This window comes from Tupaia chinensis, unplaced genomic scaffold (assembly GCF_000334495.1).
Source record: "Tupaia chinensis unplaced genomic scaffold, TupChi_1.0 Scaffold145519_1, whole genome shotgun sequence".
Lineage (NCBI taxonomy): Eukaryota > Metazoa > Chordata > Mammalia > Scandentia > Tupaiidae > Tupaia > Tupaia belangeri.
In genome coordinates, this window is record NW_006205376.1 from 429,437 (window position 1) to 442,780 (window position 13,344).

General features: G+C 38.2%; 1 protein-coding gene across 2 annotated transcripts in view; it reads right to left on the reverse strand.

The window, feature by feature from the left end:
- The window catches only part of AMN1 (antagonist of mitotic exit network 1 homolog), a 60,783-nt gene that overhangs the window by 5,149 nt on the left and 42,290 nt on the right, over positions 1-13,344 (reverse strand). For both annotated transcript variants that reach the window (XM_006168058.3, XM_006168057.3), the window contains exon 6: positions 7,513-7,624. In XM_006168058.3, coding sequence (XP_006168120.1) covers positions 7,513-7,624 — 112 coding nt within the window. The remainder of the gene's footprint in view (positions 1-7,512; positions 7,625-13,344) is intronic.

The following is a 13,344-nucleotide window of genomic DNA, read 5'->3' on the forward strand; positions in this document are numbered from 1 at the left end:
ACTGGACCGAGAGTTTATGAGTTTTGTTCCGCCTCAAGATAGGCAGTCTGAGTTACAGAGCTGAAAAGGGCAGCAGTGGCCTGGGGTCTTCTTACAGGCCTGAGGTTAGGCTTACCTATGGGTGGTAGATGTTAGGTGTAGTTTGCAAAGCAGGCAGGCTGTAGATGGTTACAAGTCTGCTAATTTCGGCTATATTTAAGACAACCAATGTGTAAAAAATTGACTTTGGTGCTGGCAGGGTTTTGAGGTAATAGTCTTGATCAGTGAAGAAGTAAACAGCATAGGGCCCCCCTGTGGCTGGCTTTGGGTCATTTATGTAACAGTAGCCCAGTTGACAAATGCTGTACTGGATGATCTTCCAGGTCAAAATATGGTTATTTGGGCCAACTAGTGAAGGAGTCCAACCTGGTGGGGCTCCAGGACCCATCTGAGCCCTTTGACCTTTGAGCACAGCTTCCGGTTGGTTCAGTACGTTGGCAAGGCTGCTACTGTACAGCCCCCCCACCCCCTGACCTTGGAACAATGCTTGGCTCAATTAGCATGTTGGCAAGGCCACTTGCTATTTGCTCCGGGACTGTACTAGCCTTGCTGGGAAGTGACCCTCCTCTGACTCCCTGATATACTACTATAAAAGAATTACATAGCTCCCTCATACATCTTGACTATGTGGTAGCATTTCCCGAAAAGTCCCCCGACCGCTCCCCTTTACCCTGACCACTTACTGTTAATTACAGCGCTTCATTGGGCACAATAAAGGGTGTGCTAAGTTCTTCTTGATCTTTGGAAGGTGCTTCAAGACACATTTAATGTAAATAACCTTTTTACATACAACAGGACTAGGCCAAAAGTGGCCTAGGACGTTCTCGTCCCATGGTAACTAATGTTCTAACAAAATACATAACAGTGGTGCTATAGGCTACACAAGTGTATCCACAACACCATAAACCCATTTTAAAGTTTTTCATTAACTTATTAGTCACTTCACCACCAGTTGAAAAGGCTGTATCCCCGCCCTCATCAAGTGAACACTAACTTCACCCCTTCAGGATAGGTAAATATATTAGGATTCCTTAAGTTTTAGATCCCAATAGAATTATTTAAGTATCATTCTTTATGAAAATCCATAAGAACTAATATCTATGCTTGAGATTTTCTTTTAGTAATCATAAGATGGCTGCTGCTGAACATTGGCTGATAGTTAACTCTGCTTGCTGGAATTGTTTCCTGAAACTGTACTGCTTGAGGTTACCAGGAACCTGCTTTCATCAATCAAACAATTGTTGAACTGTATCAATGATTAATAGACCTGCCCTTAATCAAACCCTGAATGGTTTCTATTGTTAAAACTTATGAATTGATAATTAGTACACGTAGCCCCTCTCCCATTTACTTGCATATATCACATTTTCAATAAAAGGGCACGATGATTCCTAACAGTTGTCACTCCTCAGAGAGCAATCTCGGAGTGTCCGGCTGAGGACGTGCATGAAAAGGCACGAGGCCTTAGTCTTCCTTTCTTTCCAGCGTCGCCTCTGTCGAGTCAACCCACCCCCTGCCAAGGCTGGTCCCCAGCAAACTGGAGGTATGGCAGTCAAGACGGCTGGATTCCACATGGCTGAATGCATGGTTCACTTCAAGTCCCAGACCTCGAGGTTTGAAAAACATTCTGAGAGCATGTGTACATGCATGCCTCAAATCTTGAAAGGAGAAATGGAAGAGAAAGGATTGTGGCATGACCGTCCCCTATGGTGGCTGTTTTCCTACTTACCCCCTCTGTATCTCTCTCTAGTGAATATACATATTCTCTAGCAAAAATTTTTGAAAAATTGCTATTCTAGCCCTTTTTTTTTTTTGAGAGAGATTTTTGTTATAGGATGCGTGTGCTCACTGGAGAGACAGAGAAAAAGAAAATGAGTATTTATTTTAATTCGACCAGAGGACAGAGAGAGAGAAAAAAAGGAAGCTGCCAGGTCTGGGATTCAAACCATGGTCGGCCATGTGGTGGTCCAGCACCCTTAACCACCATGCTACCTGCCGGCCCTACACCTGGCATGAGTTTCAATCCACTGAGTCCAGGACTCAAATCATGGTCTGTCATGTGGGAGTCTAGTGCTTCAACCACTGTGTCACCCACTGGCCCTTATCCCAAATATTTTTTAATTGCTAGAGAGTGTATAAACTCACAGGAAAAGACAGAGAAAAAAGGGAAGAGAGAGAGAAATGGGGCTTGATTATGCCATAGTCCCTTCCCTTCCATTTCTTTTGAAAATCATGTCTGGCATTTCTCTCATTTTAGAATTTTTTTTTTTTTTAAGTTGCCACAGAGCACATGTGCTTGCCAGAGAGAGAGAATGAGAAAACACCCCCATGGGGGAATGGTCACACCACAATACCTTCTCCTCCATGCTCCTATCAGGAATGTTGGGCATGACACACATGCATCTGGCATATTTTTCAAGCCACAATCCCAACATAAGTAAACAAAGAAATTGTCAAAAAGACTTCCAAGATAGTAATTTAATCCAGAGAACAACTGTTTAGACTGTAACTAGAGAATGAACTGGAAAAACTAGGTATAACTACTGATTTACGAGTGAGATCCAGCTTATATTATGGTATGGGTCCCATTCTAGGGTAATGTGCAAAGGGTGTGAAGCGTCATGGTTTCTGGGGCATGATGACACACACTATCGTGGCTTTTTTTAAATTGTAAAGAGATTTATTTATTTGTTTGTTTATTTATTTTGGGTTTTTGTCATAGGTGCACGTACTCACTGGAGAGAGAAAAAGTAAGAAATCACTCCCCAGAGGGGATGGCACGCCACAATCCCCTCTCCTCCTATTCTCCTCTCAGGATTTTGGACATGCACACACATGTGCCTGGCGTGATTTGAGCCAGATTTGAGCCAACGTGATCAGGTCTCTGAGGTCAGCTATGTGAGAGTTCAGTGCTCTAACCACCACGTCACCTACTGGCCACTATCATGCCTCTTATTCAAGCCAGATGGACTACAGCTACTGTGCTCTCCTTCAGTGAAGAGCCACATATGAGTCAAAATTATACTGAATCTCAATGTCTACAACTTAATAAGAGTTAACAGGTCATTTATCATATCTGACAGATGTAATATTATACATTTAAATTTTTAAAAATAATTATTTGGGGCTGGCAGGTGGTGTGGTAGTTAAGGCTCTGGACTCCCACATGGCTGACTATACTTCAAGCCCCAGACCTGGTGGCTTGCTTTCTCACTTTCCCTCTCTCTCCCTCTCTCACTCTGTCCCTCTCTGGTCACATTAAAAAATAAATAAATAAAGTTAAATAAAATAATTCTTTTAAAAAATAATAATTATTATTTACTGGGGACCAGCAAGTGGTGTGGTGGTTAAGGTGCTGGATACTCCCACATGGCTGACCGTGGTTCGAGTCCCAGACTTGGTGGCTTGCTTTCTTACTTCCTCTCTCTTTCTCTCTGTGTGTCTCTGTCAAGTTAAAATAATAATAAATGAATGAATAAATAAAATTAAACAAGTAATTTTTAAAAATGTTTAAATTATTTAATTTTATTAATTTATTAGTTTTCAACTTATTATAGGACACATTTGGTGAGGGAATTGCATGGGCCAATTAATGTGGACAATATTGAATGTGATATGCTGGCAAGGCTGGTGAAATGATCACCTTGGCAAATGTTAAAGGTATGAATTAGGGGAGTGATAATATAGGATTAGATATGTAAAATGGGCTCAAATTCTGAAGGCCAGACAAAATAAGTTGTATAATGTGGTTGAAATATTCTAGGCTGTGTGATAGTCAATATAAAAGAGATAAAATAAATGTGGCATTGAAAGAAGGCTAATTTAGTATATGATTGGTTGGGGCAATGGCACCAGCTAGAAAAATAGTGCCACAATGCAGGCACAGGGTATGGCATGGACCACAAATGACCAATATATGGTGACATTCTACTATCTCCCATTCCCGTGCCCATGGAATATATTGTTAAGTTATTATGGCACTCAACCAGTTGAGCATGGGTGGAACCCTAGCATCATTTTCTCAATGGTATCCTAAGAACTAAATGATATCATATTAAAGGTAGTGAGAAAAATGAGACTTATTTGCAGTCACTGAATTGGCCCATTTAAAATTTCTGGAAGAGACATTTCGATAGGTTTTAATATTCATAAGGTGAAATTAAACCTATAGGATATCTATGAATATCCTAAGTACTTAACTCTCTTTGCTTATGAGCACAAATCTCACTATATCAAACAATAAAGAATGGTTCAGTGACTTATACTTGAATATACATGTATGAAATTCTACTCTAATAAATCAAACATTAACAAAGGTGGTATTTTTAGTTGTTTATATTTTAGCTGTGTCTATGGAAATCACTTAAAATAAGCATTCTCTACTGTTTTTCAGTCTTGGTACACATTATAATATAAACATTTATAAACCTATAATATTAATTATACTTATAGTATATGTCAATTGAGGAAATATATAGTGATAAAATATACAGTGGATTTATTAAACCTTTTCAAGAAATTTGTATTTTATTCCCTATAAAAGCATGTACTTTTAAACAGTTAATAAATAGAAGTGGTTCACATATTTATTCAGATTACTATCACTGCTAGTGTGGATCTCAGGGCTATAAGGAACCACTAAATAAAGGAATGCTCTTTAGAGAGCTTAGAGATCAAATCTTAGTAATGAGGCAATGAAGAAGTAGGGTCACATGAACTCAGATCATGGAAAAGAGGATGACAGAATGCTATGGGTACAGTTTTTCCAGCAGTTTGGCACAAGACATCAATCTTTAAATGTATCCTAACTTTCTCCTTCTTGTCCTGAGAAATTCTGTCACATCTCCTTTACTCCTGGCTGATTAAAATGTATAAGATCATGGGACCAGCAGGTTGCATAGTTGTTAAGGAACTGGGCTTCGACATTGCTGACCGTGTTTTGAGTCCCAGAACCAGTGATTTGAAACTCACACTGGGCACATGTGCATGTGTGCCGAAAATCCTGAGAGGAGAATAGAGAAAAAGGATTGCAGCATAGCCCTCTCCCGTGGGAGTTGATTTCTAGGTTTCTCTCTCTCTGTCTCTCCAGTGAGTACATGCACCCTATAGCAAAAATCTCTCTAAAAATAAATGTATAAGGGCATAATTATCATCTAATAGATGGTCTAAACCCATAGATGCTTTCACTCAGATGATCACAACCTTTTGTCAATTAGCTATTTTAATAGGCATGAGTTTGTGGGAACTCTGGTAAACATGAGATGAGGAGACAAGAAACCAGTCCTGTCATTTATTCCAATTACAGACAGTGCTAGTCAGTCTTTTTTTATTTTTTTTTTTGGCATCTGCATGTTTTGTTTAATATTGTATTCTCTTCCTGTCTCCTTCATTTACCCCACTATGCCAATGAGTTTACAACTCATATTCAGAATTGTTTATCTGTACTGTCTTAAAATTATCTAGGATCTCTTTCTTTCTTGATTTTACTACAGAAACATTTGAAGTAAGTAAAAATTCCTGGTAATTTAAAGGTAGCAAAATTTACAACTGCTTGCTGTTGTGGACATTCTGTAAAAATGCATTTTCTCAAGTAGCTAGGTAGGTCAAGGATCATAAGGATTAACCTGATAAAGGCCAGAACACAGTCAGAAAAATACTAAAAGTGAATTATGACTTAGACATCTTGGGAAAGAATGAAAGCAACATGTAACCCACGAAAGGATGAAGAGAATTAATTTAATTAATTTGAAGTAGTGTAAGTGTGTAAAAGTAAAGATTCATATAGCCTGGATTTAGGGCCTTCATAGAACCAGTATTTGTTTTGCATAAGCTGGGGCAATGTATTAAAAAAAAGAAATAAAGCAATTATTACTTATTACTTTAGAGAGGAAGACATTTAGAGCTCTGGTACATAGGCTGCACATAAAGACAGATTGGAATTCAGAATGACAGATATTTTGGATAGCTGAGAAACACAGGCATGATTCTCATCCTCACAGAACTTGGATTATAGCATGCTATCATAGAAAGCTTTGTGTACTGAGAAGTATCTAGAACTAGGAGATGTACCTGTAACTTAACTGCTAAGTGATAAATCATCTGACTGTTCAGTTCCTATTTGTAGACATCTTCACCACCAAGATAGAATCCATTTACATATGTACCCATCTTCTCCTTCTTACCTGTTATAACAGAAGAAGTGCTTCTAAAATTACCTTGCCATGTAGTCTAGCATCCTCTCTGAAGAAATATTGGTCTTCGGAGACTAGCAAATAGTGTAATGGTTATGTCACTGGAATCTCACCTAGTTAACTGTGGTTTGAATTATGGACCCCTTCAGGCAAGTGGCATGGTGGTTAAGGATTCTGGATTCCCACATGGCTGAATGCAGTTCGAGTCCACACCTAGCAGCTTGCTTTCTCACTTTCCCTCTTTCTCCCTCACTCTGTCCCTCTCTGGTCACATTAAAAAATAAATAAATAAAGTTAAATAAAATAATTCTTTTAAAAAATAATAATTATTATTTACTGGGGACCAGCAAGTGGTGTGGTGGTTAAGGTGCTGGATACTCCCACATGGCTGACCGTGGTTCGGGTCCCAGACTTGGGGGCTTGTTTTTTTACTCTCTCTGTGTGTCTCTGTCAAGTTAAAATAATAATAAATGAATGAATAAATAAAATTAAACAAGTAATTTTTAAAAATGTTTAAATTATTTAATTTTATTAATTTATTAGTTTTCAACTTATTATAGGAAAGATGTGCTCACCAAAGAGAGACAGAGAGGGGAGGGGGGTAAAGTGAGAAAGCAAGCCGCCAGGTCCAGGAGGACTTGAACTGCAGTCAGCCACGTAGAGTCTAGTGCCATAATCATCATGCCACCTGCTGACCCTAAGTGTGAAATCTTTCATTGTGTACGTAAAGTATCATGTTTAGTATCATGACCATGACCACTGCTGCCATCATCAGCCTCATCACAGCTAACACTTCTTAATCGCATCACCATCACCACTATTACCACCACTACCATAACCACCATAATCACCACGACCACTGTTACCCCACTGCCATCACTACCGCCATCACCACCACTGCCACAATCATTGTGAGTAACGTTTGTCATGGTCTCATCATCATGAGTAACACTTATCAAGGTCTTACTATGTCTTGGGCACCACATAACGAGCTGCCCCCCAGTCATGACCAAGCTTATAAACACTATTATTACGTACATATATATATATAATTGTATAGATATATATAATTGTACATATAATTGTACACACTATTATTACGTACATATATATATAATTGTATAGATATATATAATTGTACATATAATTGTACATACTATTATTATGCTCATTTTATAGATGAGGAAACTGAATAATGCAACAGGCTAAAAATTTACTCAAGTTCACAAAGTGAGTCAAAGATGAAGCCAGGATTTGAACCCAAACATCCTATCAGACTCACCTGTTATCAGGGGGCATCCGTGGAAGAGTAATATCCGTATCTGAGGACAGGAAGTGAGGACAGCTTCTACGGCTTCATCAGTCAAGTTTACACAATGTCCCATATGAATCTCCTATTTACAAATAAAAAAAGAAAAGCAAAAGCAAAAAGCAGTCTATAAGAATAGCATGAAAGAGTTTGGAAAATACTCATACAAAATACCAAATATCTACTGCAAGAAAAACTATACAGAAAGGACCAACATGAGTCAAAATAATTGGGAAGGTGAAGCAGCTTTAAAGTTAAATCCCCTGGGCCAACCAGGTGGCACAATGGTTAAGGTGCTGAATCCCACATGGCAAACTCTGCAGTTCAAGTTCTGGACCCAGGGGCTTGAGAAACATGCCAGGCACGTGTACATGCATGCCAGAAATCCTGAGGAGACTGCAGAAGAAGGAACTGTGGCATGGCCATCTCCCAGGGGGTGATTTCTCACTTTCCCTCTCTCAGTCTTTCTCCAAGAAGTACACATGCCCAATAACAAAAAGCTAAAAACAAACAAAAACAAATAAATAAAAAGTAAAATACCCAATCATTTTATATTAGGTTGTCAAGAAAACCATGTTGAATTTTTCTATGATTTTCTATGCAAAGATGTGTCATGATTTTCCTGACAACCCAATAAACCAATTTGGTAATGTCTACCAAAGCTGAAGCAAGTATAACCTAGAGCATAGCATTTATAATTGTAGATGCTCTCTGCAAAGAAACTCTTTAACATGTGCACAAGGAAACAATTTATAAACATGCCCACTGAAATAATACTTGCGGGACCAGCGGTTGGCGTAATGGCTATGTCACTGAACTCCCATGTAGTCGACCGCGGTTCTAGTTCTGGACCCGGTAGCTTAAACTCACGCTGGGCGCATGTGCATGTGTGTCCAAGATCACAAGAGGAGAATGGAGGGGAAAGGATTGTGGCGTGGCCATCCTCCCGGGCAGTGATTTCTCAGTTTCTGCCTCTCTGTCTCTCTGTCTTTCTGGCAAGCACATGTGCCCTATAGCAAAAACCTCTAAAAAAAAATATTACTTGCAATAGTAGAGTGGTGGAGAATAGGTAAAAGAAAAATAATTTATTAATATATTGGAATAAGATAAAACAGTTAAAATGAAAATTAGCTACTTATATTTAATAGACGTAAATGTCAAAGACAAAGTTCAGATCCTTTGGAAAACAGTATAGTAGTATCTTATAAAGCTACACAACTTTACTTCTATGTATTTACCCATGAAAAATGAAAATATACACCTACAAAAAAGACCTATATATAACATTCCACAATGGGATACCTAAGAGTTAAAAATCAGAACAACCTAAGTGTCCATCAAATGGTTAAAAGTATAAACAAATTCTGGCATAGCTTTACTATGGAATACCATTCAGCAAGAAAAAGAATGAAACATCAACACCTGCAACAATATGGATGAATCTCAAAAACATTATGTTAAGTGAAAGAACTAAAATAAAAGAAGTAAAAAACAAAATACTATATTCTATAATTCCATTTATATAAAATTGTTAAAAAGGCAAAACTATAATGACAAAGTGAGTCAGTGGTTACCTGAGAGAGGGTCACAGCAGGAGATCAACTACAAAGGTATAGGAGAAAACTTTCTAGGGTGATAGAAATGTTCTTTATTGTGGGGATGGCATGACTATACAATAATTACTAAAATTTTCCAAACTGTACACTGAAAATATGAATTTCCTTGAATGTAAATTATATCTCAATAAAGCTTTTAAAATGTACAATTTTGAATAGAAAAGCAGGGGTGGCAGATGGCTTGGTGATTAGAGGCACTAGACTCCCGCATGGCTGACCATGGTTCGAGTCTCAGACCTGGTGGCTTGCTTTCTCGCTCTCTGTCTCTCTCTGTCCCATTCCAGTTAAATTTAAAAAAATAAAAATAAATGAACAAACAAATACATAAATAGAAGTTAAATAAATAATTAGAAAACCAAAATAAAAAGCTAATCTCATGTACCAGCCAAGTGGCACGGTGGTTAGGGCAGCTGGAGCCCAATGGCCAACTGCAGTGTTTGAGTCCCAGACCCAGGGGCTAGAGGAACATGCTAGGAGCGTGTATATAGGTACCCAGAATCCTAGAGGAGAATGGAGGAGAAGGGACTGTGGTGTGGCCATTCCCCTTGGCCACTTTTCTTCTCTGTCTCTCTCTCTGTGTCTCTTTCCAGTAAGTGCACAAACCCTATAGAAAATTTAAAAGAAAAAAAAAGCAAATTGTAAAATAAAAAAGCATTATAAAACTATTACATAAAACTTTAAAACACATAAAGCAATGCTATGTCTTGCTTATAGATTTATACATACACAGAAAAGTATACAAATATTCAAGGAGAGACATAATTAGGGTAGTGGTAACCTCTAAAGGAAGAAAGGCAGAATAAATGGGAAGGGCATTAGCTATAATTTTACATTATTTTAGAAAAAGAACTGATGTAGATATAGAAAATGTCAAAATTTAAATGGTTGGTCCACAGGTCCCTGGTATGTTACTTCTTATACTTTTCCATATATTGGAATTATTAGATATCCTTACTAGATGTTTTAACTATAATCCTTTTGCACTGCTGGTGGGGATGTAAAATGGTACAGCCTCTGTAAAAACTGTGTGGTAGTTCGTCATAAAAGTAAACATAACTACCATATGCCCAGCACTTTCACTTCTAGGTATTACACATACCCAAAAGAATGGAAATTTGGTAACTGAACAGATTCTTGTATACCCATGTAAACAGCATTCTTTATAATAAACAAAACGTGGGGGAAAAACCCACAAATTATAATCAATTACATCTTACAAATAAGGGTGTATTAAGCCTGAGTCTATTAAACACTCACTAAAAATGGAGGCACAAAGCAGCTTGTGTTATAAATTGGCAAAGGCAGAGAAATACAACATGGGAACGACAGACGGAAGCAATAGTGCTTAACTCGGGAACTATTTAAAAGATGTGAAATCAAGGCATTAAGAAAAGAAAATACATGATTCTGGTGACTTGTGAATTCACAGAATAACCTTTACAGAAAACAAGTTGGTAATATGAATTTAGAACTGTTAAAAAATATTTATGCCTATGGATTAATTTGTTCCATTTTTATTCCCAAATGAAAAAAGTGGTATGCCCCAACATATGATTATTTGTAAAAACTAAAAATAATATTGATTACAAAAAAAAATGATTAAAGGAAAGTGTGTTACATCAAATGGGCAGATCTCATTCTCTGATATGCCAGTACCCAGAACAGCAGTTTTTTTTTTTGAGAGATTTTTGTTATCGGGCACATGAGCTTACTAGAAAGACAGAGAGAGACAGAGAGACAGAAAGAGAGAAATCCCCCCCCCCAGGGGGGGTGGCCACGCCACAATCCCTTCTCCTCCATTCTCCTCTCAGGATCTTGGGCATGCACGCACACTTGCCTGGCATGAGTTTTAAGCCACTGGGTCCAGGACTCAAACTGCAGTCGACTACAGGGGAGTCCAACGACATAGCCATTACACCAACTGCTGGTCCCAGAACAGCAGATGTTTAATAAAATTTATGAATAAATGAAATTTAGTACATCAAATTAAAATTTTAATTATGAAGGTTATAGAAGCTTATGACATAATTGTAATGTAAAATGATGAATGTGATAACATTTAATGAAATACTATTGTGTGTCTGAAGTTCAGTAAAAGCCAAAAATAAAATAATGAACTAAATGATAAACAATGAGGTACCTGCCCCCGGGGAACTCATATCAACAGAAATTTCAGAAACAATTATGATATTCAATCAATGATGTAATATAAGTTTGTACGATGTATCTGTCAATGGAAGAGGTCCCTAGATCTTTTTTTTTTTTTTTTTTGAGAGGTTTTGCTATAGGGTGCGTGCGCTCACCAGACAGAGAGAGACAGAGAGACAGAAAGTGAGAAATCACCCCCCGGGGGGATGGCCACACCACAATCCCTTCTCCTCTATTCTCCTCTCGGGATCTTGGGCATGCATGCACCGGCATGAGTTTAAGCCACCGGGTCCCAATAAAAGTTATTTTCAAGTTATAAATAATTTAAAAACACAGACAACTTAATTTTTCAGAATAGGACAAATTAAAAAGAACATATTAAAATAGCAACAGACTGGGGCCAGCAGGTGGCATGGTGGTTAAACCCCACATGACCAACAGTAGTGTGAGTCCTGGACCTGGCAGCCTGAAAATCACGCTGAGCACATGTGCGTGTGTACCTAAAATCCCAAGAGGAGAATGGAGGAGAAGGGATTGTGGCATGGGCGTCCCCCTCACCAAGGGGGTGATTGTCTCTCTGGCAAGTGTATGCACTCTATAGCGAAAACCTAAAAATAAATAAATAGATAGAAAGCTGCTACATAGATCACCATGTGATTAAAAGGTAGAAATACCTTTGTTACCTACAAGAATATAGCCAGTAAAAAATTATTTAGAAGTCTTTATTTCAATTTGGATCAGAAATTGTGATAATAAAAATCCAAAGGTTAAAGCATATTCACTTTGTTTAAGAAGGAATTAAATTCAGGACCAGCAGATGGGGCAAATGGTTACATCACTGGATTCCCACATAGTAGACTGGGCTTCAAGTTCGGGACCTGGCAGTTTAAAACTCACGCCAGTTGCATGTGCATATGTGCCCAAAATCCCAAGAGGAGAATAGAGAGGAAGGGATTGTGGCGTGGCCATCCCCTCTGGGAGGGGTGATTTCCTCACTTTCTGTTTCTCTGTCTCTCTCTGTCTCTCTGGTGAGTGCCCTATAGCAAACATCTCTCCAAAAAGAAAAAAAATTAGTAAAAATTATTGCCCTCACCCTTGTGTTTAGGGTACAATTTAGAATTTAGGAACTTAATACAAGAATAATATGGTAATTACTTTTTTTAATTAAAAAATAAAAAAAATTATAACAGAGGGACCAGGAGATGGTGTAAAGGTTGTATCATTGGACTATCACAGTCAATGGTGGTTCAAGTTCTGGACCCAGCAGCTTAAAACTCACACTGGGCGTGCATGCATGTGTGCCCAAAATCCTGAGAGGAGAATGGAGGAAAAGGGATTGTGGTGTGGCCATTCCCCTGGGGGAGGGGGTGATTTCTCATTTCCCATTTCTTTGTCTCTCTGGCGAGCACATGTCCTACAGCAAAAATCTCTCAAAAAATTTTAAAAAGAAATAACTATATGTTAACCAGACAAGTAAGACTCAAATGTACAAATAACACAAAAAAGTAATAATTCAAGCAATGATTCAAGAAGTATTTTGGCAAAAACATGGCCCTGTCATTTTATTACAATAGGTTTTACTACTAACATTTATAACTTAACAACAGACTGCTTACTTCTATGGACTTGATGTGGCTTACTGTTAAAAAGCATGAGAGTAAATATGAAACAAAAACAAAACTGACAAAAGACACACACACACACACACACACACACACACCCCAAATCACTCAACTTGGAAAGGAAAAGACAAAAATTCTAGGAGAAAAGACTTCTTTTTTAAATTTCTTTTTGTTCTTTTTTTTTTTTTTTTAAAGCAGGGCTGGGGCGGACCAGACATCTCTGATGGAGAACGCCCCGGCCCTGAGCGTTCCCAGGTTTATTCTTTTTCTTTTTCTTTTTTTTTTTTTTTGGAGAGGTTTTTGCTATAGGGCGCGTGCGCTCGTCAGACAGACAGAGAGACAGAAAGCGAGAAATCACCCCCCAGAGGGGATGGTCACGCCGCAATTCCTTCTCCTCCTTTCTCCTCTTGGGATCTTGG